At 42.6% G+C, this 27,840-nt stretch overlaps 1 protein-coding gene across 1 annotated transcript; it reads right to left on the reverse strand.

The window, feature by feature from the left end:
• Positions 1-2,349: 2,349 nt before the first annotated feature.
• On the reverse strand, positions 2,350-27,110 carry ptprr (protein tyrosine phosphatase receptor type R). The gene is made up of 17 exons (XM_069719200.1): positions 26,914-27,110; positions 25,558-25,930; positions 21,035-21,330; positions 13,861-13,974; positions 13,573-13,722; positions 13,120-13,227; positions 11,947-12,069; positions 11,750-11,871; positions 10,959-11,093; positions 8,544-8,733; positions 7,963-8,047; positions 6,790-6,869; positions 5,705-5,842; positions 4,995-5,105; positions 4,764-4,915; positions 4,552-4,665; positions 2,350-4,130 (listed from the first exon to the last, which is right to left on the reverse strand). The coding sequence occupies exons 2-17, from the start codon at positions 25,778-25,780 to the stop codon at positions 4,037-4,039; spliced, it is 2,235 nt and encodes a 744-aa protein (XP_069575301.1). The 5' UTR covers positions 25,781-25,930; positions 26,914-27,110; the 3' UTR covers positions 2,350-4,036.
• Positions 27,111-27,840: the final 730 nt, after the last annotated feature.

Below are 27,840 nucleotides of genomic sequence, written 5' to 3' on the forward strand. Positions count from 1 at the left end.
CTCGTTATATGTGTACATTCCTCCTCTTTGTGTTGTTTTGCTTCATATTTCTCGTATTTTATTTTGTTTAATTGTTTTCTATTGCTTAATTTGTTATTTTTGTGTCAATTGTTTTGAAGTGTAGTTTTAATTGTGTTGACATTGCAGAACAACGTTTGTTGTATAAATCTGCCTTTGAAATTGAAACTAACCACTATCGTGGTGTCACATTTACTTTTTCTAAAAACATTATCCTGAGATTATTTCATTTAAAGCATCATAATTATGATTAATATTATCTGTTTAAGATATGAAGTCCTGATGACCAGTCAGTGTTTGGTGAATTTTGTGTCACAAGTTAAAGGCCAAACTCCTTTTGTTTCAGTCGGTTTGAGCCACATTTAGTCATCCACACCTCTTTCCTTCCTTCCTGCTGCCCTCCTGTCTCACTCGCTCTCAATAATAGTTTCTAGGAACAAACGTTTCAGCTCCACAACATTGTCGAGTTGTGTGTCACGTGTATGTTTGTGTTACTAAAGTCCACCGAATACCTCGAACGATCCACAACAGTCAACCTGAAAACTGTAAATCCTTTTCACCAGGTCGGCGCTTCAGTCGTTTTGTAATATTTAACATGAGATGGAGGATAAAATAAACGTACAGTTGTTACCTGTTCGCAGCAGACTGAAGACGTGACGAGTCAGCGTTTGTCCCGTCCAGTGTCTTTAATGTTCAGATTACAGGTAACATTATTATATACGTAGATAGAGTAGATAACGAGGTTACAGCACTACTCGGTGGCTAATCTTCTGGACTATTACAACATTCAAGTTGATTAGTAATACATAAAAAAAACAAAAACAAAAACATGTATTATAATAGACACTAATCAGCATCAAGTGTACTCTGACTGACCTGAAATGCCCCACAGCAGAAGTTTAAAGGGACCCTAATGTTTGTCATTTTAACATTTATCACTTTACACATAATTCACCTGCTTCTCAGCGTGTTGTAGCTGCTCGTTAATTAGAAATGAAATCTGTCAATTTGGTATCTGGCTGATCAGAAAACGTTAAAATGCAACATGTCTGGCTAATAAAGGCTGATTCCTGCTTTTTTTCTGTCACAGCTGCTGCAGATATACATCTCAGGGCAGACTTGGTGGCGTTAACGACGGTAGTATTTGAATGTTTTTATTGGTCAACAGGAGCTTCATCCTGCCTGTGAACTCACAAATTTCTCCCCGCCCCCCCAAAAAAGAAAACAACGTATATTTGGTCCCAATTATTTGGAGAATTTCCCATTTCTACATGCTAAGCTAACCTGCTGTGTGCTAACTCAAATATCCGTTGCTTAAGCCAACAACCGTTTATTATTGAACTGAAAGTTGAACATTGTCTCTATTGTTAGTTTTTTTTGAAAATTATAGTTAACTAACGAACCCGTAACTTTACCCAAGAGGCTGTAAATTCTATTTCAATTCATCTCCACATTTCTTTCCTTACAATGTGATCGAAACCTGAAGATGTTTAAGGTCCCTTTGAGCTCCGTCAGCAGACAACAACGTCAAAGTGGAGGACATGAACCACATCCTACTGTACGGACACAATACTACGTCAGAGGCAGCGTGTTGTCGTAATCACCAAACATGGTTGAACGCACCGGAGTCTTCATCCAGAAGTTCAATGTGTCCTCAGATATCAAGTCTGTACGGAAAGAATCAAAAATATATCGGTACGTAGAAAAAAGTCCTTCTCTTGTTTATTGTCCGTCGATTGTTCCGCTTCCCGACGCTCCGGTTTTAGCAGCAAGACTTCCGCGTCTGATGTCTGGATTTAAAAACGTAACTTCCCACGTTGAGTTGAACATCACTTGAACACGTTCTGCACAGCGTTGTCCCGTTATCACACAGAGCACATCGGACGTCTATGTTCTTCGTTACTGGCATTCACTGTTAAACCTCAGCGCCCTAAAACACTGCACATACAGGAACTGAAAAAAACAACTCTACTCTAAAACACATCGTTAAAAACTGATCTTCATCTCTTTATCGATTCAGGAGGTTTTGGATGTAACTGTTAAAATCCAAAGTCTGTACTTTTATTTCTGCTTTTTTCGTGTTTGTTTTGACGCAAATCTTTCAATTATTGCATTTTAAGAAGGAGGCTTAAACAGTTTTGGTTTCGAATCTGATTGTTCTTCAAACTTGTATTTTCTGTTTGTGATAATCAACTAAGAGCCAATTAATAATTCCATCTTTTCTCCTGCTGTCATTTAGAGATAAATGAGGTTTGTGGCCCAAAAACATCGAGCTTTCGTACGAATCGACAAAACGGCTGATCGCTGCTAAAGACATTGAAAACATGTAAAAACAGTATAAAAATAAAGTTATTATTCGTTTGATACACCAAAATAACGTACTCACTAGATAACATAATTTACAGCACCTCGTCCATGTGATGACTGCACCATTAAATTAGTTCACATTTTTTGGTATAAAGCAACGCATCACACAAAAAGGGGAATCGTCATGGCAACGACTACGACGAGACCAAGCGGCACAAAGTTTGTTGAGTCAGGAATAACTTTCAGCAATTTGGCCTTGTGAAGAAAAACGAAACGAGAATGAAAAGATATTATAACAGTTGGGATCAAATGTACGAACTGTAAGTGAAAGCTAACGGCAAAAGAGCCGCACTACTTTTTGAGGTCATTTCTATTCCAGTATCTTCCATTTCCTTCTAGATCTTATTGAAATTGTTCATTGGTCTTTCTAAACATTTTAATATAATGGTTGGTGTTGTGTCCAAAATCATTCAGTCTATTACTGAAATAGTTTCAGTACCTCTTCATTTAAAAAAAGATAAAACAACAATTATTTTGTTTGCATTCAAAAACTACAACTCCCATAATTCTTAGATTCAACACCAAAGCTTCATGAGAGCTGCACCTGTTGAACGGTACGAAAATAAATTGTTATGAATTATTTTTTAAGCTTTGCTTGGCAGCAGAAAACAAAATTAATTGGTTTAAGAAAATATTGCATTAGCATAGCGTGTTAGTTTAAGCATGAGCTAACAGGTTAGAACACAGAACCACTAAAGCGATAATTAGCCTCTAATTGCTTTGCTGTACGACTACAAGAACTAGTTTAGCATGAGATTATCTATCACTAAATTGGTTTTATTAGCTGTTAGCATGTGTTAGCATTTAAGACATTAGCAGTTGCAGATGGATTAACGCCAGGCTAATATTAAGTAATAACTAACACTGTCGGGTTTAACAAAAAAAAAATCATATCAGAAAGTACAATTAGCATATTACAAAGCTAGTTAGCTAAGAGGCATTTGTCTGAGCTGAAAGTTTACAGATATTTTTGGTATCTTTAAAAAGGTTTAAATAAAGTTCTGGAAGTTGAGATCATGAAAACACCTCAGAACATAAAACCCGCTGCCAAACCAGTTAAAAGGGACATTTGAACTTGTTCTGAGGACCATAAAGTGCCTAAACTACAGAGTACAACACGACGTGCTGACGTCACAAACAGGACGGGACGTGTCGGTTCAACGGAGCTCAACAAAAGATGCAACCAGCTAACAGTCATTTTCCATTCGGAAAGAACACCACGTTACAAAACCATTTTAAAATCCTATAAGACACAGAAACACATTTGTGTTATCGAACGATGTTTGATTCAGTTTCAGTCGTTCGAGCTATTTCTACATGTCCGTGACGGAAAAAGAGGTAACGGGACGATCCGACAGTCAGTGGGTAACAGGAAGTGAAGTGGGCGGGTCCATCGAGTTCCATCTCTCGCCAACAACACACGAAGAAGAAAAAGTAGAGAAGAAGAAGAAGGGATATATTCCTGTTTCAGAAATGTACCTTTCTTCTTTCCTTCAGCAGGCTCCGCCCACAACAGTCCTAACTGGTTGTCCTTCAAACTCAACCACGTCCTCTAGAAGAACTCCCAAAACTCAGATCCCACCAGCTGACGGCTCGCTAACGTCAGCACACGTCCAAGTTAAAACCCGGAGCCTCCTGCGGCGGCGAGCGCTCATTGGCCGGTTTCTGCAGATAGGCGGGCCTCGTAAAATCTCAAGGCGTGATGGACGAACTCGTACTGCTCACCTGTCTGGATCATTCCTCCTCTGCAGGGAAAGACAGACGCTGTCGGTTAACGTGACAGTGAAAATGAAAAGAAACTAAACCGTCTGTGTTTGTTTAATTAACACAGAAGCATAAAGCCACAATATCTCGATCGCCCCCTGGTGGCTGATGGCGGTACAGGTCATCAGCTGATTAATTATCTGTAACGACCACAAAGACACAAAACAACAACAAAGAAACACAAAACAACAACAAAAAACACAAAACAACAACAAAGAAACAAAAACAAGGAAACACAAAACAACAACAAGGAAACACAAAACAACAACAAAGAAACAAAAACAAGGAAACACAAAACAACAACAAGGAAACACAAAACAAAAACAAGGAAACACAAAACAAAAACAAGGAAACACTAAACAACAACAAAGAGCACCAGTAGAAGTTGTGTTTGTACGTCACCTGTCGGCTCGCATCTGGCAGGTGATGCTCAGCACATCCACCACGCCCTCCAGCTTCATCTGCCGACAGCCTATCGTCGTGGCGATGAAGCATCCCGTCCGTCCGATCCCGGCGCTGCCAAAGCAAAGCATCGTGGGTAACGGAGTCATTCCAGACATTTTTTTTAAAATTAGCGGTAGAAAGTAGTAGACGCGCATCTCGTCGGTCGGTACCTGCAGTGGACGATCACCGGTCCGGCGGCGGCGCGGCGGTCCGCCTCCACGTCGGCCGTCAGCTGCAGCAGCGGCAGCGTGGAGTCGGGCGTCTTGTGGTCGGGCCACGACGTGTACCAGTAGTGTTGCAGCACGCGGGTTTGATTCCCACTCTGCACACGTCAAACACACACGTTAAATAAATCCTCTTTCTCTGCGTCTGTAAAACCGAAGCAGGAAGCGGCGTCGTACCTTCAGCGTGAGGCTGCGAGCGGTGAAGTGTTCGTTCTCTCGGACGCTGTTCACCAACACTTCCACCTTCCCGTAGATCCCTCGCTTCTCCGGCCAGTACAGGACGCACTTCTACGGGGACACGGCGGGAACGAGACGGCTTGAAATACAGATGAAAGTTGTGACTTTTGACCATCAGAATTCAAATCCCTTCATCTTTGGGACGAAGTGAACGTTTGTGCCGAGTCGGAATTAAATCTCAATCCGTGTTTTTAAGATATTCGATTTTTTGTGTGATGAATTTTTAGAGTCGCACCGCAAACTGGAAAGATGCGTGAATATGAAAACAACCTCCGTGTTTGTTCGGCTTGCTTTGGAAAAACTGAGATGTAAAAAACAAGATTTCTATTGATTGATTGTAGTAAATATTTTTTACTGAAATGAGAAAATCTACCAAAAAGGCAAATCAATGCACGTTTCCAGCGTTATACGAATCCGTTGTTTGCCATCAAACCACAAACAAGACGACCTCCATTTTAAATTTTGAAGCCAATTTTGAAAACCTAATAGAAAAATTCAAGTTACTTTTTGTTTCAGTCGTTAATTTCAGAAGCTTTTTCTTGACGTGGGGTTTTCAGTAAAACTTCGTTGAGGAATCCCACCTGATGCAAAACTTCTTCATCCGTGCGAGTCCTGTGGTTTTTAAAGTCTCAGCTCATGTTGAACGTTACCTCGTTCTTCTCCTTCAGCTTGGTGATCATGACGATGACCGGCGCCTCCTCCTGCCACGCCATTTGCCAGAAGTCGTTCACCGTGTTCACCATGGGACCCTGCGTGGCGATGAACGCCTTGTTGTCGCCGAGGTAACCCTGGGACGGGAGCCAATCACACGACACGGTCAGCGCGGAGGGTGGAAAGAACACTGTCGGCATGAGACCTGAAAGACTCAAGAATTTTCGTTTTCTAGAAATTAATTTTATTGGACTTATAACACCGTAAAAACAGATGGAAACTTTGTTTAGTTATTTTCTATATTGTAATTTTTTTTTTATAAAAATCGAATTTTACTGAAGAAAGTATTTTTTTTTAAAAGGCATCAAAATTTGCATTGAATTTTCTGTCATTTAAAAAAGTTAAAGGAGTAAAAAAGTGAAAAGAGTTCAAGTTCAATTTTGGTCGTAACACTTTAAAAATCTCCAAATTTCGTATTAATTATGTGATAAATGTGTTTTCCGTGGACATCGTGAGGTTTTCACAGAGTTGGTTTGTAAAGTACGACGTGAACAGCCTCTGTTCTCTGTTCTGACAGTTTGAGTGGAGTTTCCTGTCAGGAAGAAAGTCTATTGTGTGCGACTTCTTCTACTTTCACTGAAATGTCGACGAGGAAACCAGAAGAAAAGAGAAAAAGGCTGCCGACATTCCTGACCGGCGAAGATATCGGATGAATGTTTTCTTTTTTCTGGAGTTTAAAGAATATTTAATGAAACAAAAGTTGTCGTAATTGACCGCAGCTAAACAGTCGGGAGTTATCTTGTTATCTTTTAAATAATTTGTGAAGGAGATGAGGAAAACACATCGTACAGAGGAAGGCTGACTATTTGTCGTAAACACAAAAATATCACGTGGATCAAAACAAAATGGATAAAATGAAGAACGCACATTAAAAGAAAAATCTAAATGATCTAAGAACTAATTTACAAAGTTATATAAAAGTTCATATTAGTACAATTTGGTTATTACAACAATATACAATCGATCAACTACACGTAGCTAACAGTAGATTTCAAATAACGTACTACTACTAGCTACTACTCACGCGTATGTAGTTAGCATTGATGTAGGAGCTCAGCAGGTCGTTGCAGCTCCTCGACTTCAGGATCACTCTGGAATGAGGATCTAGGAAACAAATCAAGGAGAGCAGATGAGGACACAAGGAAAGGAACGGAGTAAAAATACGAGAAGATCATTTATAACTAACATTTATGTTTAAACTGTTGGCGGCTCGATAGCATTTTACTGCTTCTATTAGAGTCCGTATCTTTCAGCTTGTTGCCTAGTTTTTGAGCCTATTTTGGGTTGCGTGTTACCTTGTTTCTGTGCCTTTATAAATCTCGCCTCAACCTTACATCCTGTTTTAACTGGTTTTTGAGCCCGTTTTAGACTCCTTTGCCTTTTTTTCCACCTGTTTGAGACTGAAATTAGTTTTGAGCCCATTTCAGGCTCTTTTTTTTTGCTTTATTTTTTTAGTCTCTTTTAGACTTTGTCTTGACTTAGTTTTGAGCCTGTTTTAGAGTTTGCCTTTTCTATGAGCCTTTAAATACGATAATTAAGTACGTTTGAACCTAAAGTCCAGTACGTCTGATGAGTCTGAAGACCTCTTGGTCCACTTGGAGAAGGCCGTCCAGTTCAGACGTACTCAGGTGTGAAAGCTCGATAGATTAACATCTGCTCTGCTGTTTTAGACTGTTGACTCGGTTTGAAGTCGTCTCCCACCTCAGACTCAACTCTGTCCCGACTGCAGCTCCTCTGCAGCACAATGAACGCTTTATAAAGACAACACAGAAACTGGAAGCAGGAAGCAGTTTGACTGACAGCTGCTGTAGGTGAACATTCCTTTCTCTTGATTGGCCGGAAGGAAGGAACACTAACCCCGCCCCCTTCCAAAAACACCAGTCAGAAACTATCACTGTGTGTGTGTGTGTGTGTGTGTGTGTGTGTGTGTGTGTGTGTGTGTGTGTGTGTGTGTGTGTGTGTGTGTGTGTGTGTGTGTGTGTTACATAACGTCTTAATCAGGCCGAGTGCCCGGCTGAGAACAAACTGTACTCTGAGGAAGATGTATTGTTCCAGAGGGTTGGTGGGGAAGAGTGAGGCGTGATATTAGCTGTCCTTGGGGTTGTTGGCCTTTGACACTAAGCCCCTCCCACACCATAAAACAACTTCCTGGTTCAATAGTAAAAAATGAGAGATGAGGACATCACGGTGTACTCACTGGGCAGTATGGTCTTATATCTGTTCTTGGTCCCGTGGTTGGGAATATCCAGCTCCTTGGGATCGATGAAATTCATCGGAATTTCCTGAGATTGGGAAGAAAAACAAAAAGGTTTCGTTACGCAGAACGTGTCGACGCACTTTACATGAAGATTAAATAGAAGAAGGAAGAGAAAGAGAGAAAATTGCCGAAAATGACGATAACGATTCAAATTTTAATGGGATTTCAAAACAAATGAATCCAGAGAAAATATCAGGATTTCTCGTCATGTGAAGTTTAAATTTCAATCCCAGAAACGCAGATCGTAAAATAGTGTTTTTTGCATATACGCTAACAAATCTTTTGTTTTAATAACGACTTTACCAAAAAAAAAAAAAAAAATAGAGTTTCGTTGCTGCAGTTGGTAAAAGTTTCTGATGTTTTATGAGGACGTATTTAGTTCAGTTACTAGTTTTCTGTACGTGACGGTATATTTTCAGAAACCTCCCCGAATCGATCCTGAGAGTTCGAATCAGGATAATAAAACGTTATCGTATCAACCTCTGATGTCGTCGTTGGTCTTGAACTAGTTAAAAACTCACAGCGAACTCAGCGTGCAGTTTGTGCGTGTTGCAGACGACGTCGCGGAGCTGCTGACGCGTCAGCGGGCGTCCGGCCGCCAGCAGGTACTCCCGGGCCGCCGCCTCCCGGGGGGTTACCACGGCAACGCTGAGGGGCTCCACGGAGCCGAGGGCCGACATGTCCAACACCAGAGAGACGTTGGAGCCTCGTCTGCAGGGGGAGGTGGGGGGGGGGGGATGGAGGGGGAGGGGAGGGGAGGTGGGGGGGGGGAGGGGAGGTGGAGGGGAGGGGGAGATGGAGGGGGAGGTGGAGGTGGGGGGAGGGGGGGGGAGGTGGAGGGGGAGGGAGGGGAGGTGGAGGGGAGGGGGAGATGGAGGGGGGAGGTGGGGGAGGGAGGGGAGGGGAGGTGGAGGGGAGGGGGAGGTGGAGGGGGGAGGTGGAGGTGGGGGGGGAGGGGAGGGGAGGGGGAGATGGGGGGGGAGGTGGAGGTGGGGGGAGGGAGGGGAGGGGAGGGGAGGTGGGGGGGAGGGGGGTTCTGCACGTTAACATCATGTTCACAATGCTTTTGTCTTTTGTAACTTCATTTTTCAGTTTCAGCAACTTATACAGTCAAACTTTCCAATATTGGTCCGACTGTTTTCCTTCAGTGATCCAGGTTTAATATTTATTTTTGGAGTTTTAAGGAATTCATTATTATTTCTGTTAAAAGACGCTTCAGACAAACATCCCTCGTTTTTTGGGGGATTTTTTTTTTGATGATGAAACACAAACTGTCTGCAGACGGAGATTCAAATAAAAGATCTCTTTCTTTACGAGTTGTTTGTTCTCCTGACTAAACAAGGTCTTTTATTCGACACTGAAACGTTCCTACAAAGTGGAAGATTTCTTTACAGACTTCAGTTCAGCGTCGTCTGAAGAGTCGAAGCTGCTTTCAGATGGAGACTTTTTTTTTTTAAGACTGAGGCGGAGAAGAGAAAGAAATCCTGTCTGACTACGTGTCGGCCGGCTTCCTCTACAGGATGCTGCTTCTTCCAATCCGTCTGATTACCGATTGGCTGCCGTCCACACACACACACACACACACACACACACACACACACACACACACACACACACACACACACACACACACACACACACACACACACACACACACACACACACACACACACACACACACACACACACACACACACACACACACACACACACACACACACACACACACACACACACACACACACACACACACACACACACACACACACACACACACACACACACACACACACACACACACACACACACACACACACACACACACACACACACACACACACACACACACACACACAAATACACACACACACACACAAATATGCACACACACACACACACTACATACACACACACACACACACACACACACACACACACACACACACACCAGGAAAAACATCCTGTCCTCAGACCTTCCTTCCCTTTTTCGTACCTTGAGACTCTCCACGCTAACGTCCGCCTCTCCGATGTAACCAGAACAAAATGGCCACCGAGGTTGTTTTGTTTTCGGCAGCGAGATTACGTTTTCTGTTCAGTTATGAAACGACTGAAAAGGGAAGTTTCAACGAGCCTTGGTCTCCGTTTTGACTTGATTTTGAGCCGAGATGAAGGAGAATAAAAATGAATCTGTCGACACATCCAGAGTCTGAAAAAGTTGGTAATAATAATAATAATAATAATAATAATAATTTAGATGAATCTTTTTGCTAATTTTTCTCCGTTCAAAAAGAAAATTCTCCCGAAAACACGCCGTCAAACAAACCGATCGATGTCCAGTTCAGAGACGTACATATGTCACGCAAATGTTTCGCTCGCAAAAAATTGCGACGTAAAACTGAAACAAACTTTTCTACTTCGTCAACCGACCTTCTTTGACTACAAGACGTAATGAACGTTGAACGCATCGTGAACGAGAACGATCCGATTTGTCGATCAGCGTCTGTTAATATTTGTGAAATATTTCGGTGTTGATTTTAATAACTGATCCTCCAGCTGCCGAACAAACGTGTTTAACGTCCTCATCAGCACGTACACAGATCAACACCTGACCACCACAACAATCAGAGGACACACACACACACACACACACACACACACACACACACACACACACACACACACACACACACACACACACACACACACACACACACACACACTAATGGTTCTCATTAGAAGTGTTTCCTTCCAGATGTTATGAATTCTTTGGCGATATTCTTACGCCTCTTTAACTTGCTGCTCTTCAGTTACCTCCTTGTTAACCTGAATATTATTTTAATCTCTTCACTAACAATATGAACTGTTTTATATTAAAGTTATTTTCACCTTTAAACGTGTCACTTTGTGTTTATTGGGACGGTTCAGACTCGTCTCACCTCTCCTGAAGTCCAGCAGCAGGTTTCATCCTGAAGGGGGAGGGGCAGGGCTTCAGCTCCTTACTGGCCGTCACCGGGGCGACGCTGGCCGGGGGGGCGTGGTCGTCGCTGCTGAAGACTGTGATGGGGGCGGGGCTACGATGAAGGAGGAGGAGCCAGAACAATTTCAGTCTTTATCCAAATCAGTTATTACCAATAAATACGTTGTTTTGATAAATGATTTATCCGCTGGAGGTCGACTTCTTCTGGCGCTTTCAACCTTGTCACATGATCTTCGTTATCTGCTGATGACGACCATGTGACACGGTAGAAAACTCCAGAAACTAAGCACTAAGTGGACCTTGAGTGGAGACTATTTCTACTGTTTCTAACACGCTGAAATATTAAATAAAAGCTTTTTAATTCAAGTAAAACGTCAGAGTAAAATAAAGAAACAATATTTTCATATTTTTAGATATTTACTAATGAAATAAATATTTAAATTAATTTTTTTTTAAAAAGGACGTTTTTGTTGGCAAAGTTACCAAATAAATGATGATGAAATTGTGCAGTAAACGTAAAATAAACAACATCAAATGAGAAAAATGTTACAGGTTTTTTAAACGCAGATTTAAAAAGGAGAGTTTCTTTGTTGATGTTGAAGAATAAATAAAACACAAGCTGCTTGAAGTTTGAGCCAAAATTTAGGAGCTAAAACTCTAAAATTTAAATCAACCATCAGGTCAGAATGCTACTTTAGGATTATCTATTATTTGCAAAGCATTGTGGGAACCAGTCTGTAGCTAGCTCACCTCGGCAGAGGGACTACAGGTGGAGCGAGACGGCGGCAGGCTACGATTGGCTGCTGCTGGGGAGTGGGCGTGGCTACAGCTGGAGGGAGCTCAGCCTGGACCATGCTTCCTGTTGTCACCACCTGCACAACACAGCGACCCGTTAGTGATGTTTCGTAAGCAGGTATACAGAAACCGCTCGGGTGGGCAGAGTCAACCTTGGTGCCCTTTGACCTCTGGGCGGAGTCTGGAGGGACAGTCTGGGTGAGGTGGAGGACAGGGGGCGGGGCTTTCAGCTGTCTGTCAGTAACCTCAACTTTCTCCTTGAGGCGGAACAAAACCTGAAAGTAAGAGACAGAAGAAATTTTAAAAAGAAGTGATGAATCGGTTGTGATCGGGTTTTGGAAGAATCAATATTTCTTTGTTTGCACAGTAAAACATCAGAAACCTCATCCTGAGTTTAAAACACAAGAATTCATGGAAAAAAATAAACTTTGAATGGAAAGTTTCATCATCACAGCTTGTAATCTAGTTATATAAAACAAATAACTTTCACATCTCTTAAACTAATCAGTACATAACAAATTAGACAGCTTTTATTTTGAAATTTACTTGAAATCCTTAATTTGAGCAGCATAAATTTGTAAGATGATAAAATCAATATGGGATACAGTAAGACTATCTAAGACTGAACAATCACAGGGCTGTAAGCTGAGACTGAGAAACTAATTATTTTATATTTATATTATATCTTATTTTATATTTACAAGCTGTGACCTCACAAGTTTCGGCATCATTTCAAAATTAAAGGCTTTTATTAAACAAAAAGACTTAAGACATTTTATTGCCTTAAACTTAAGAAACAAGGTCTTTCCTTTATATTACAGAATAATCAGGGGTGTGTGTGTGTGTGTGTGTGTGTGTGTGTGTGTGTGTGTGTGTGTGTGTGTGTGTGTGTGTGTGTGTGTGTGTGTGTGTGTGTGTGTGTGTGTGTGTTATATAACAGTGATTCAGAGCCTCCCCTCTGGTTTCTGTGCAGCGGCTCCCTCATGTGGACAAAATGTCAAACTGCAGCTGAAACAACAAACGACCTGCAGATAGAAATTAATCTTTACTTTTATAAATTAATCTAAGTCAAAGACCAACAAGTTGTTTTTTTTTAACAAATATACTTTTTATTTATTTTTTTTTTTTGCTGTAATTGATGTCATTTCCCAATATTGTATTTGTTTAGTCAGATTTTTTCTTTGTTAATATTTTTTTTAAATATACTTATGTTTTATTGTTGTAATTTATTTCCTTCTTTGTTATTGTACAGTCTTTTGTATTTTTTTATGAGTGTCTGTCTGAAAACACGTTTGTCTGTTGGTCTCTGTTTTCTGTGTTTTTACCATCAAGCAGGTGATGACGATGACGAAGACGGTGAAGAAGAGGACGACGGCGTAGAAACCTTCTCTGCTCCAGACGTGGTCCCCCTGCTCGCCCTGCAGCACGTTTTTCTGCCGACAGACGGACAAACGAAGTGATTTAGTTGCGTGTTTAGTTTTGTGTAATGTTCCTCGGGAACTCTCCGATCAGCTGCCGTAATAACTGCAGCAGAAGAAGAGACACGTTTCTCCCCGACAGTAAAAATATTAATATAATCAATAAAGCAGCGCTGCTCCGTCTCCGGCTGATCGATGACACTTTAATAGTTCTATTAAACTTTTAACAGCGGCATTCTGCTCTAATAACTCCGATCCATCCAACCTGTCCGTCGCCACGGCAACTAATGGGGGCCGGGCCTGAAAGCGTTACCTAGGAGACGGAGGAGAACAGGGTTTTTTTTTCTCCCTAAAACGCACCTCGGTGGAGACCTCGGTGATGCCGAAGTGTCCCAGGTGGCGGTGGAGCACCCGGACGTTCAGCGATTGGATGACCTCGTCGGCGGGGCGGGGCTCGGAGACGCCCAGCCTATCAGAGGACACGAACAGCTCGATGCCATTCTTCTTCTCCTGGAAGAGCAGAAAAAGTAAGGGAGCAGATGAGAGGAGGAGGAGGAGGAGGAGGAGGAGGAGAAGGAGGAGGAGGAGGAAGGAGGAGGAGGAGGAGGAAAGGAGGAGCATATCGTAGAGCGTGTTTTCCAAACGTACGTTCAGCTGGTTGATGTGGACGCGTGCGGCGGGAACGCCGAGCGCCGCCGCCACGCCTTCCCGAAACCACCGAAGAAGACTGACGTTCAGCCTCCGGACATCCACGGCCAGGTACTGAGAGAGACGGAGACACCTGATCAGGACTTATGTGCGTCTGACATCATTGAGGAGTGATACCTGCTAGAGGTGAAGTACGGAGTCACTGGAGTGTCAAACAAAACAAAACGTAACCACAACATTGAAGAAATATTTCATCAGCTTTTTGAGTCGGGAGAAAAGAGAAATACCCAAAACTAATATTAGAACAAGCCTTAGCTGTTTTGCATTTTATTTATCAATCACCATAAACATGTTAATTTAGTAACTTCTTGCTATCGTTGTAGCAGAAAAGTAGTTTTAGAAGAAAGCTGATAAACATGTAAAAAAACCTATAATCTGGTTGCTCGAGTTTATATTTCTGTTATCGATTAGTCAGTCGGGCTACGGTGGCTAGGCTAACAAAAGCTACGTTAGCTAATGATAGTTTTATTATTGGCTTTCCCGACTCCACGTCTTCTAGAAGCTGGCGACGTATTTTTCGTCATCATTGACACGTCGGGACTGAAGGTTTAGTATTTTTGTTTTGTACTGCAGTGACTCCGTAGTTAGGCCCGCCTTTCCTGTTTAAACTGGCCAATCAGGGGAGAGGTTGAAATCACTGACGTCACAGAGAGACTCGACAGAGTGAAACATCTTTAATAAACCATCTTTGGCCAGCAGCTCATTAACGGGCAGACTGAAGTTAAACTATTCACGTTAATTATCTGCAGCTGATGTCGGAGGTTTTATCAGGAGGAAAGTCGGAGCTGTAAATAACATTCAGATAAATCAGGTTTTCATAATTAAACATAACCGGCTTCAGTAAAAGTCTGTTTTAACCTCTGAAATAACAAAAATAACAATAATATATTGACACAAAACCTTTGAAAAAACAACTTTACAAAGTGCTCCACGGACACCAGAGAAGATTAAAAACAAAAGAAACTGAAAATATGTCAACAAATAAAAGCACCAACGGAGCCAGTCTGAAGCTGATCAATAAAATAAATCAATAAAACGAGTCTTTACCAGATTAATTGCCTGATTTCAGGTTTTCTGTCAGCGTCTCCCTTCGTGCTAAACTAAGCTAAACTCCATGAAGCCAACTCTGAACACACACGGATCGATCTGATATTGATCATCAAGTCTATCGATCAGTCAAAAAAAACACCAAACAGCTGACTGCTCCTTTAAATGTAAAAACAAACGTGAAGTCTGACCTGCAGCTCTTCGTCCATCAGCTTCAAACCCACCGACTGCTGCTGCCGCAACATCCCCGTGTGTGTGTGTGTGTGTGTGTGTGTGTGTGTGTGTGTGTGTGTGTGTGTGTGTGTGTGTGTGTGTGTGTGTGTGTGTGTGTGTGTGTGTGTGTGTGTGTGTGTGTGTGTGTGTGTGGGCGGCTGTTTGCTAATGGCTAAAACAACAACATGTTCTGCTGCCACTTAATTCAATATGAGGACCATAAACCCACTGATGTTATTATCCGTCTGTTTTCACTTCGTTCCGTCAAACAAACTCTTCGTTTTTCTCTCGAAGCAGAAAAATCCAAAACGAAACGCTGCCTCGAACAAACAAACAAACAAATAAACAAAAACCAATAAGCGCATTAACCACCTGAAACGAATCACTTCACTGTTGAAGAAAACCAGATTATTCTCACATTAACCCTCTGAAATCTGATCAGTTTGAGTCCCATCATGCAACGTAAAGTCCTGCATCTCCATGGAAACGAGGCTAAACACAGTAAGAATTCCAGAAACCACAGAAGAAAAGAAATCTTTCATTATTTATTTTATAAACCTTGAAAAAAATACTTTTTTTTTCGATCAAAAACATCCTCAACTGCACCTTTAAGTTTTTTTTAGATTATTGTGATGAAACATTTTTGATTTTGTGGTGGATTTTATAAAACAAAATTGTGACAATCTTTTGCGGTAAAAATGCTGGAAAAGAAAAATATAAGATTTAGTTTTTTTCACAAAGTAATAAGCGCTGACTTCCTGTGTTCATAATCCTGCTGCACATCACAGAAATATTTGACTTGTAATCTGTTTTGTTTTTTTCAGTTTTGAACTAATCTTGCCAATTTTTTATAAAGAAAATTTGCCTTCCAACCCGTCCACGGGTCGTAGAGTTCAAAGTAAGCTGCCATTTTAGCTCCAACAATGAATCAATGAAACCGTTCAAACAGGACAACAACAACAAAGTCAAAGCAGCAGGTTTCACAGGACAACAACAGGTTGTTTTGTTTATTCACACAAATGACCCAAAAAAATTAATTTATGGGCCAATTGTGCTTAAAAAATGGATTCAAACTGTTTTATATCAATTTAAACAAAATAATCCATAAAAACAACTAAAAAAAAAAAAGGAGATTATACAGTAGCCAACAAACAGATAAACAAGCAAATAAAGAGTCAAAGAGCGGCTCCGGCCGGTGAATTAAACGTGAACAGAAAGCAGAACGAACGATCTCACCGAGTAAACATGGAAACATCGTTGATCCTCCCCGTCAAGGGCAGGAAGCTTTTTTTTCTCTGAATGAACACCAAACCTGCCTGTCAGTCACAGCTCAGGGACCTCGCGCTCCATTTCCTCATCTACTCCTTCCCCCTGATCTCTGATTGGCTTTGAGGGGGACGCCGCTCAACCTGCCACCGGATTGGCCGTCGCCGAGGTAATGCCATTATCCCGCTGCGCTTCCTGTTGGGATCAGGTGCTATTTCTGTCACACACACACACACACACACACACACACACACACACACACACACACACACACACACACACACACACACACACACACACACAGACACACACACACACACACACACACACACACACACACACACACACACACACACACACACACACACACACACAATAATAACCACTAACTGGCTGACAGCCCTCGGGGTCAGTAACAGTGGGGGGGAATCCAATTTGGACCAATCAGATATATTGGTGGGTGGAGGGGTGTGTGTGTGTGTGTGTGTGTGTGTGTGTGTGTGTGTGTGTGTGTGTGTGTGTGTGTGTGTGTGTGTGTGTGTGTGTGTGTGTGTGTGTTTAAACAATAAGGAATTTAAAAAGGTTTTCAGAGGAGATGATGCATCATCAAAAACACAAAACAAAATCAATCAGAGCTCCAACTGTTCGTCAAATAACTGATTAGTTTTGTGTCTTTGTTTTGGTTTCAAGGCTCCGAAATGTCAAATTTGGGGTTTTCTTTGTCAGTAAAGTGAGTTTTTTGGAGTTTTAAAGCAAAAAAGAAAAATGTCTCAAATGATTTGATGCTTTTATTTTGTTAAATATGACAGTAAAATTAGGTTCTTTGGGTTTTTGAGCAGCTGGAAAAACAAATAAGACGTGAAAATATTGGTCAGTTTGAGGATTTCTAACTGATCTGAAAAAGCAGGTCAAAAATGTTAATTTAATTTTTCTATTAAACTATTTGAACTGTTTTTTGTTTTTTTATTTTAATTTTTGTAACACTTTCATTTGCTCCTCTAAACATATATATATTTTTTCTTCTCTCTTTTCTTATTTTTATTTTGTTGCATTGTGCTGCTTCCTCTTTCTGAGCCCCAGCGGGAAAAAACGTGAGCGACACGTGCAGCGTCCGACTCAATGACATCACACACACACAAACACACACCAACACACACACCAATACACACCAACACACACACACACACACACACCAATATACACACCAACACACACACCAATATACACACCAACACACACACCAACACACACACCAACACACACACCAATACACACACCAATACACACCAACACACACACACACCAATATACACACCAACACACACACCAACACACACACCAATACACACACCAATACACACCAACACACACACACACACACACACACACACACACACACACACACACACACACACCAATACACACCAACACACACCGATATACACACAAACACACACACCAACACACACACCAACACACACACCAATACACACCAACACACACCGATATACACACAAACACACACACCAACACACACCGATATACACACAAACACACACACCAACACACACACCAACACACAAACACACACACTAATATACACACAAACACACACACACACCAACACACACACACCAACACACACCAATATACACACGTCATGTCCTCCGCGAGCGGACGTAACACACATCGCTGATGTGAATTATTTATTTAATTGTTTGATTGACAGGCCTGTGGTGCAGTCAGGTTACAGCTATCGGTGGGCGGGACGTAGTATCGTCAGGTTTCCAATCAGATCGGTCAGATCCACCGCTGGCTCCTCCCCCAGCTTGTCCAAATATAGTCACTTCCTGCTCTCGATTTTATTTTTTTTATCTTTAATGACTATTTAACGATTCAAAAATCATGACCTGTCCCTAAGTGGAACACAAACCACCATTTGGGAAACACCGTACATCATAATGTGCAAAGACAAGCAGACGATCCATCAGGCGTTGGTTAGTGCCAGATTTCCTCTCTAAGTCCTGAAGACTCACATTTCTACCCAATTGACTACAGCAGAGAGTGTGTGTGTGTGTGTGTGTGTGTGTGTGTGTGTGTGTGTGTGTGTGTGTGTGTGTGTGTGTGTGTGTGTGTGTGTGTGTGTGTGTGTGTGTGTGTGTGTGGCCTTTACTCTCCTGTCAGCTTCTCGCAGTGTGTGAGCTGGTTGTCCGACACACACACACACACACACACACACACACACACACACACACACACACACACACACACACACACACACACACACACACACACACACACACGACCATCTGGGACTTACACAACCGCTCAGCATCTTTCAGCTTCCATCTTCTGTTACAGTATGTTTGTAAAGATCGACGTGACTCCGCCCCCTGATTCCTCCTGGCAGCAGAGGAAGGAGGCGAAGGGGTCGATGAGGAGACTGAGAAGTGTCAGATTTGTTGGTCAGAAGCTTCTTTTCAAGTTCCTCTGTTTCTCAGTCAGATCCAACCAATCAGAAACCTCCAGGACTGAAAAAATGAGGTGGAAAACTGCAGTTTCTCAAGCGGCCACTAGAGGCTCCAGAGGCAAGTCGGTCCCAGTAACAAACGTTGAAGCCACGCGGCGACCAGCGGTGATGTCATCAACCATCAGTGATGTCATCGTTGGTTTGTGAACGTTATGAATCCTCCAGTTCAGATTCTGTCCGTCACCATCTTGTTAGTTCGGAGCGGTTTGGAGCAGGAAGTGACCATATTTGGACGAACTGGGGGAGGAGCCAGCGGTGGATCTGACCGATCTGATCGGAAACCTGACGACACTACGTCCCGCCCACCGATAGCTGTAACCTGACTGCACCGCAGGCCTGCATTTTTGTTGAGTGATATTATTTTTATATTCAGAAATTTAACATAAATTCAGTTTATATATAAAAAATAAAAGGAGAAACTTCTTCTCCGATCCTCTTCGGGGTTTTTCTGTCCGAGCGCTCCGAGGCTTCGTCCCGTCACAAAACCTCTGCGTCCATTAGTGACGGCTTATCTTCGGCCTGCAGGACGGGTCACGTGACCGCACGCACAGGAAGTCAACTAACACAGAGCAGAGGGTTACGTAAGGCGACGTCGAGCCTCGCAGCAGTTTCTCATTGATAAAAGCAACAAAAAAAAATAAGGGCAGCGGAAGACGGGAACCAAGTCAGAGAGTCCAAAACATCCAAACCAGGAAACCTCGGCAGGAATATTTACTTAAATACACATTTTAGACTTCACATGAATTTTTCACAGCGCTCCTCTGAAGTGTTTTATTCAGCGGGCGTCGTGCAGCTGACCGACATCCCAAAAACTAACACGGACACGAACACGTAAACCCGTCTGTCTGCTGGTTCTACACCGGAGGGTTTTTTGACAGATTCGCCTCCCCTCCCACAATGCATCTGGGGCGACGACACCGCTGAGTGTTTTGGCCGTGAGACACGCAGATATTCATTTAAATGAATCTGTTCTTCTATAAATAAATGTGAATCAGACAAAGATTCAACTCTGATACTGTGAAGTAATAAACGGCCACAAGAACAACAACAGACGCTTCAGGAGGTCTACGGCGATGAAGCGACGTGTTCTGAGTGACGTTCACGTTTCAAGAGGGGGCGGAGCTTCATTGTCTGAGACTGAAGAAGAAGGCGTGTCAGGTCAGGAGACACCAGGTGGGATTTTTCTTTGACGTTGGCGGTGGTTGTGTCACCGTGAATTCGTCCCCCAGAGTCAGACTGTCAACACAGAGTTCCACTGGGACCTTCTGAGGTTGTGTTCTGGTTCTGGCTTCTTTTCTGCTTCGTAGTCTTCCCCTGATTAGTTTCACCTGTCCCTCGCTGTCCTTCCCTCCCTGCTGTATTTTAGTCTGTGTGCTCTTCTTCCCTCTTTTTGTCAGTTTGTTTCAGTTTCCTGTCTGTCGCTACGTCTTTTTAAAAACCCAGAGAACACAAACCACCTGAACTGCAGTCAGGCTGAAGTACAATAAACGTTACACCGAGTCTCCGTCCGTCCACGAACGGGACACATCGGTCTCTTCCTGTCGTCCTCATTCGTCTCTCTGTCTCAATGTCACCGTGAAGGTCGCTGCTGTTTATCTAAGAGTTATGCAACCGCCCATTGTGTAGGTAAGTGGGTCTCTCACACACACACACACAGACTTATGATTAACGTTGCCATAGCAACAGAGAGGCGCAGCATCTCTCCTCCAGCGCTGTAGATAAAAGCAGCAGCTCCTCTTATCTGTCGTTCCCTCGGCTGTCTGTCTGTCGGGGCCTCGACCTTTGACCTCCTCGGTATTATCTGCCCGTAACACTTTCGCTTCATCAGAACGATCTCATCGATGAGCAGTTCAGGGCGGCTCGGACACAGTTTTATAAATGTTCCCCTAAATGCATCACATAGAAGTTATTTCCAGACGCTACAATTAAACATAATGTTTCTTAAATGACACCATCGTGGTCCCCCCCCCCCCCCCCACACACTGTCTGATTGACAGGTGATCTCTGATTGGTGCACCTGCAGATGGACATGAAAAACTCAGGACGCAGATCACTCACCACGGTAACCAGGTGTCGTGCGGACACGGCGGCGTGCTCCGGCTGAACCTCGGGATGCGGCCGCGCCGGCAGGTTGAGGCTCCTCCCACCGGCGGGCTCCTGATGGAACCGAGAGTCCAACAGAGCGGCCGCCGTCTCGTCGGCAGGGCGACGATGATGATGATGATGATGATGATGATGATGAAGGTGGTGGAGGTGGTGGGACTCTGGCAGGTCGGCCACATCGTTCAGAGGGTACAAAGACGTAGGGAACCGACCGGAGTGTCGAGGAGCGAAGGGATCGCCGGCAGACGATTCTGAGGGAAACAATAAAAAATAAAGATGGAGCGAATGCTTTCGTGATGTATATTTTTTCACGCAATTGAAAAATGAAGTCAACACGGGAAGTAACAAAAAACCTGCAGTTCCACGAACGACCACTAGAGGCTCCAGCAGCAATGTTTAAACTTTACAGCAGAAAAACAGTTTAAGCCTCGTAGCTACTTTTCTTGTTCACGACAACTGTACAAATTTTCGTAGAATTCAATGTTTAAATTATTTTGAGGCTTAAAATTCAGTTAAATTAAGGGGCGGGGCTGCTTTGAGTGACAGGTGGGTGGAGTCATAGCCTTTGGCTCCACCCACACACACAACCCTCTTTACCAAATTTTCGGATCGGCCGAGTCACGCAAACGCTGCCAACCGTGGAGACGCCGAGGAAACCTGACGGTGACGTTAACGAGGCCACTTCCTGTTTTACATACAGTCTCTTCTTTACACCAAAACATCCGACAGTCATCTCAGAGCAGACTTTGAAGGAAGGAGGAAGTCGACAGGCAGCGAGGAGACTCGGCTTTATTCTCGTGGCTACAAACGAACGTCGTCCTCCCGCTCGTCTTTGAGGCCGAGACAGCAGCAGGAGATCCCGTCTGTCTTTGTTCGGCTTTCATCAGCGAGCATCAGGCTGCTGAGAGGAAACCCTGCAACTCTCCAAACTACATAATTCATTCTCAGGCTTTATTTATCCTGTGTAGAAATAAAAAAAATATAAAAAAAAACATGAACTGAGCGAACTGGGTTTATTTACTTGTTCTCAGTCACAGCTACAGGAAAAAATAAGGTTTATACAAAGTCCCTGAAATACAAAGTCAGTAAATGTTTCCCACAAGTCATCATGGTGTCGTCAGATTAAAAAGTCTGATTGGTGTTGGAAATAAATACCAGCATTCATTACATATTAGGACTCAAACACAGATGTGTTTGGGGGCAGGGTTGGTTTGATTGACAGGCCTGTGGTGCAGTCAGGTTTACAGAATAGGAGGGCGGGGCATAGAGTCTACATCCCCCCCGCCCCCCTCGGCTCGTCCAAATATGGTCACTTCTGGCTCCAAGTTCAGCAAAATTTTACAAACCAATGAGTGACGTCGCCGTGGTTGGTACCGACAGATCTGACTCGATCTGATTGGGAGCCCGAGGACACTATGTCCCGCCCACTGATAGCTGTAACCTGACTTCACCACAGACCTGTCAATCAAACAGACACGCCCCCAAAAACAGGTCTTCTTGAATCTTCTTTTCTAATGAATGAGGGATTATTTTCAGATGGACCTCCAGAAAACTAAGAAGAAGGAGTGACTTTAGCTAACAACACCGAGATAACTGATGGACACATTTTATTCACTTTGGATTTGATGAGAGAAGTTGAATGGGAGTCTATGGAGCCGGAGGCTTTTTGGAGCCGACCTCTAGTGGCACTCGCTGGTATTGCAGCTGAAGACACTTCTGGATCAGAACCATTTTACAGACCTGAAGCTACGAACACTTTTATATCCAGTTTGTGTTTATATCCAGTCTGTAGTTTATATCTAGTCTGTAGTTTTATATCAAGTCTGTAGTTTATATCCAGTCTGTAGTTTATATCCAGTCTGTAGTTTTATATCCAGTCTGTAGTTTTATATCAAGTCTGTAGTTTATATCCAGTCTGTAGTTTATATCTAGTCTGTAGTTTTATATCAAGTCTGTAGTTTATATCCAGTCTATAGTTTATATCCAGTCTGTAGTTTATATCCAGTCTGTAGTTTTATATCCAGTCTGTAGTTTATATCCGGTCTGTAGTTTATATCCAGTCTGTAGTTTATATCCAGTTTGTGTTTATATCCAGTCTGTAGTTTATATCTAGTCTGTAGTTTTATATCCAGTCTGTAGTTTATATCCAGTCTGTAGTTTATATCTAGTCTGTAGTTTTATATCCAGTCTGTAGTTTATATCCAATCTGTAGTTTATATCCAGTCTGTAGTTTATATCCAGTCTGCAGTTTATATCCAGTCTGTAGTTTATATCCAGTCTGTAGTTTATATCCAGTCTGTAGTTTGTTCCGGTATTTGGTGAAATCTCGTACTAAAATAAAGCAGCGTGTTCGTCCACCTGATCGGCCTTCAACTGCTTCATGTCCTCCGACTGTTTGGATCCTGTTATCGCTGCATGCAGCCTCGGGAGAGATGTGAGCGGAGACAGTTTGAGTCTGACCTCGACGGTCTGATCTCAGAGGCACTAAACACACTGAAGTGAAGACGTTTGTCCTCTGTCTGTCTTCTGAGGACAGAAATCCACCTGAGACCTTCAGCAAAAGCTCTGCAGGTGTTTCTGAAGCCGAAGCGCTCCTCTGAGACGGGCCGCGTGATGCCGACACAGCTGCTCTCCCGACCTCTTTTCTCCCTGGCGACAGCGTCCCCGGTTGCTACGCGTGACGCCGAGCCGCGCTCCGATTGGACGGAGGAGCCGTCAGGAGCTGCCAGCAAATCGCAGGTCAAATTTAGAGGAAGAGCAGAAGATGTGTTTGTTTCTACGTGCAGGCCGAAGGGAGAAAAAGCAGCTTCTCTTTTTTTATCTTTGGCTTTTAGAAAACAGGAGAGGAGACATATTTCTATTCATTTTTAAGATGGTGGGGGAGACGCCGGGGTTGTAAATGTTATGTGGCTAATTTAATGACTAAATAAAACATTTAAAAATAGTAAGATGAGGGATCTTGAAGATGAAGAAGAACTCAGGATGCAGATTTTGTCATTTAGAAAATACCTCAAAGCTCCAGTTGGAGCATCAGGACTCAAAACGTCAGAGGAACCATAGATTGACCCTCATTTATGAAAATGCCACATTACTTATCTGTTTTTTATGGTAACAAAAGCAGAAATGTTTGAAGATACTGAACAATAAGAACTACGTCTGCAGCTACGTGTGGAAATAAAACCACACCGAGAGTCGTGAATGGAGATATTTTTGTTTCAAACAGAAATATCAACTAAAAAAGAATTAAGCCTGAAAACTGCAGTTCCTCGAATGTCCACTAGAGGCTCCTACAGCAGAAATAAACAAGTTTACAAGCCTGGTACAAAACAGAGTAACTATTCCCCCCGTTCACGACAACTGGACGAATGTTTACAGAACTCACCATTTAGATCGTATTAAGGTTTAAAAGTTCTGCAGCATTAAGGGGGTGTGGTTACTCTGAGTGACAGGTGGGTGGAGTCACACAGGCTAAGAACATTTTTTATATACATATTATTGTTATTGTTCCTGATCATTTAAAAAGGTGCACCACAACAAATAGCGGTTGATCAAAGTGGCCTCTACTGGTCGTCGGAGGAACTGCAGCCGTGAAGCTTCCAGTCAGCAGGTTTCACTGTAAATTAAAAAAGGAGCTCGGCTGCCAATCAAACACTCGGCTTTAAGAGAAGTCTTCACTCTGACCTACATTCAGCCGAGTCTTCGGACGGGAAACGTGTCATTAAAACAGCCATGAAGTGGCCGTCAGGATTCGAGCTGCTTTTTGAAAAGATAAAATAAATAAAAAACGGTCCTTTTCTGCCTTCAAATTATTTTATTTTTTTAAACAGTTATTGAATACTGTAAATACTGACAGAAATGTGAATCAACAATGGAAATGACGATGTGTGTCGATTTAATCACAGACGTCCCTCCAGAGTATTTCCAGCATGTCTCTCTCACACACACACACACACACACACACACACACACACACACACACACACACACACACACACACACACACACACACACACACACACACACACACACACACACACACACACACACACACACACACACACACACACACACACACACACACACACACACACACACACACACACACACACACACACACACACACACACACACACACACACACACACACACACACACACACACACACACACGGTGAGGAAATTCAATTGCATTTCTCCAACACTGAGCTGAACCACCACATATCAAATAACATTTCATAACATTTTACTGTGAAAGCAGCAAATATGATTCAAAGATGAATCAATCGCAGACGTCTGGTGATAATATCAGTAATTATTAACGTTATGGAGGTTATATTCATAGTATAAGGAGGTTTAAGCTGCATTTTTGGGGGGTTATTTTTACAGGAAGGTCGATTTAATTACCACAATAACACACTAACCATCGATCTGAGCTCAGTGTTTGGGATGTGAGTCAGTTTACAGACAGCAGAGGGTTACCTGTGATCAGCAGCTGAGTCCACATCAGAGCCAGAGACAGGAACATGGTGAAGAGTCCTCCTCTTCCTCCTCTTCCTCCTCCTCGGTGGCTCATCCTTCGTCTCTGCGGCTCAGGCTGAAATAAATCTGCTTCCTCGGGTTTCTTTCCTCTGCAGCTTCTCCTCCTGCTGCTGCTGTAATCATCCAGGGAAGCAGCCGGTGGATGTTTTTCTGCTCCGTGCATCTATAACATGCAGCATGCAGCAGATCCGCTCCGGCGCCACCGTCCTCGTCAACCCGCCCCGCGGTGCTCCTACAGCGGCCCCGCCGACGGAGGAACAGCCGCTCCGCAGCAGCCGCGGTGTCTCCGAGCAGAAGAGGAGGCTTCTTCCATCTGAGGACGCGGAGATGAAAGAGGAGGTTCAGGTGGAGGATGAGCAGGAGAAAGAGGGGAGGGGGGAGAGAAGGGAGGGGGGAAGGGGGTGAATCAAAGCAACGCACTCCACATAATATGGATAAATAAATATCTTACAGTTGATAGAACCAAGTTTATAGTGTCATGATATTTATAAAGCACCGATGTCTCAACAAAAAGCACCTCAGGACCGATCAACTAAAAAGTCCTGGCGACATTACAGACAACAAATTAATGATCAAATTAGAAACAGCTTTAAGGACAAACTGAAAGGTCTCATCTCGGAATTTAATCGAGAAAAAACTGAAGAAAAAAAAACACCCAAATTTGAGTTTGGTCTCTTAAAATCCTGTTAACATTGTTTTTTCTCATTTTATTTTTAATTCTTCTCTTTTTTTAATTAATATTACAAAGCAGTTACGGTTGTAAAATACTGTGTTCTTGTCAATAAAGTTTTTTATTTTAATTTATTTTTTTCCATTTCTGTCAAATTCACATTTCACTGTTTCCCACAGTGCATCTGTGTGTACATGCAGCAGAACTATTATTATTATTCGCTATTTAATATTCTCTGAATATGTGTATTATATATATATTATTTATTAGTGTTAATTCAACCTTGTTTACAGATGAGAACAGTGACGATGACCTGCAGCCTTCATATAGAGAGTGAGCGTCATCTGCTGGTCAGAAAGGTGAAGTGCAGTTACGAGTCAGGATGTCACTGCTTTGTATTTTTGCTGAACTTTAATTGTCTATTGATTATTGTGTTGTTTTGATCATTTTAACCTGTAAAGTGTCTTTGAGTGTTCTGAAAAGCGCCATAAAAACAAAATATATTATTATTATTATTATTAAGTGTTTCTGTCCCATCTTCATGCTTCTTTGTGGGTTTTTGTTGGACCAGTTAATCCCACAAATTCTGCAAACAAACCTCTGAACTTCGGATCTGTCTCCATTACCGTGGTTTCGTTTTGTTCCGGTGGTGACGTCAGCAGTAAACCGTGTTTCTGAAAGTTGGTCTCCGGCAGCTGCGTCTGATCATGTTTCCCCCGAGTCATCCTGTCCAAACCTCGTATCTCCCTGCGGTCCAGGAACACGGCAGTTAGGAGCTTTTCCCCCTGAACTCGCTCCGTCCTCACCTTACTTCACCCTCCGGTGTCCCGGTGTCTCTCTGCAGCCGCCGGCGGGACGTTTTCTCCTCGGACCTCCTGAAGAAGGAAATCTGGTTCTTCATGAACTGGAAGTGCTTCAGCGTGTTCAGTCAGGAAGAACCGACGCAAAGAGAAAAACAACAAAACAACTGCAAAGTGGCACAAAGGCACCACAAACAAACACAAAACACAAACAAACACAAAACTACAAACAAACACAAAACACAAACAAACACAAAACACAAACAAACACAAAACACAAACAAACACAAACAAACACAAAACACAAACAAACACAAAACACAAACAAACACAAAACTACAAACAAACACAAAACACAAATAAACACAAAACACAAACAAACACAAAACACAAATAAACACAAAACACAAACAAACACAAAACTACAAACAAACACAAAACACAAACAAACACAAAACACAAACAAACACAAACAAACACAAAACACAAACAAACACAAAACCACAAACAGATGAAAGACGACAGAAAAGAGACACAAAACAACAACAAACAGTATTATGATGTGACAGAAACTGGAGGAACTTCATGTTTGTATTTTCAGGATGAACAAGACGCAGAAAAGCATCATTTCCTGGATTCACTTTTTCAATAATTCATGTTCGGACAAAATACCAGCAAAAACTTTCCACTGGTCTTCCTGGAATGGAGCTCCTCTCTCCTCTCTCCTCCTCCTCCTCCTCTCTCTCTCTCTCC

The sequence above is a fragment of the Brachyistius frenatus genome, unplaced genomic scaffold (assembly GCF_029030835.1).
Source record: "Brachyistius frenatus isolate BFR_SWC_R1_liver_20210118 unplaced genomic scaffold, ASM2903083v1 Contig_210, whole genome shotgun sequence".
Lineage (NCBI taxonomy): Eukaryota > Metazoa > Chordata > Actinopteri > Embiotocidae > Brachyistius > Brachyistius frenatus.

What these genes read in the sequence shown, in the direction of transcription:
- ptprr (XM_069719200.1), bottom strand. Translation starts at nt 25,780, where the DNA reads ATGCACGGAGCAGAAAAACATCCACCGGCTGCTTCCCTGGATGATTAC. An exon ending in GCTGCTGGACTTCAGGAGAG is followed by an intron (nt 8,734 to 10,958) that starts GTGAGACGAGTC and finishes CTCCCCCTGCAG; the next exon opens with ACGAGGCTCCAACGTCTCTC. An exon ending in CCGGTGATCGTCCACTGCAG is followed by an intron (nt 4,666 to 4,763) that starts GTACCGACCGAC and finishes TTGCTTTGGCAG; the next exon opens with CGCCGGGATCGGACGGACGG.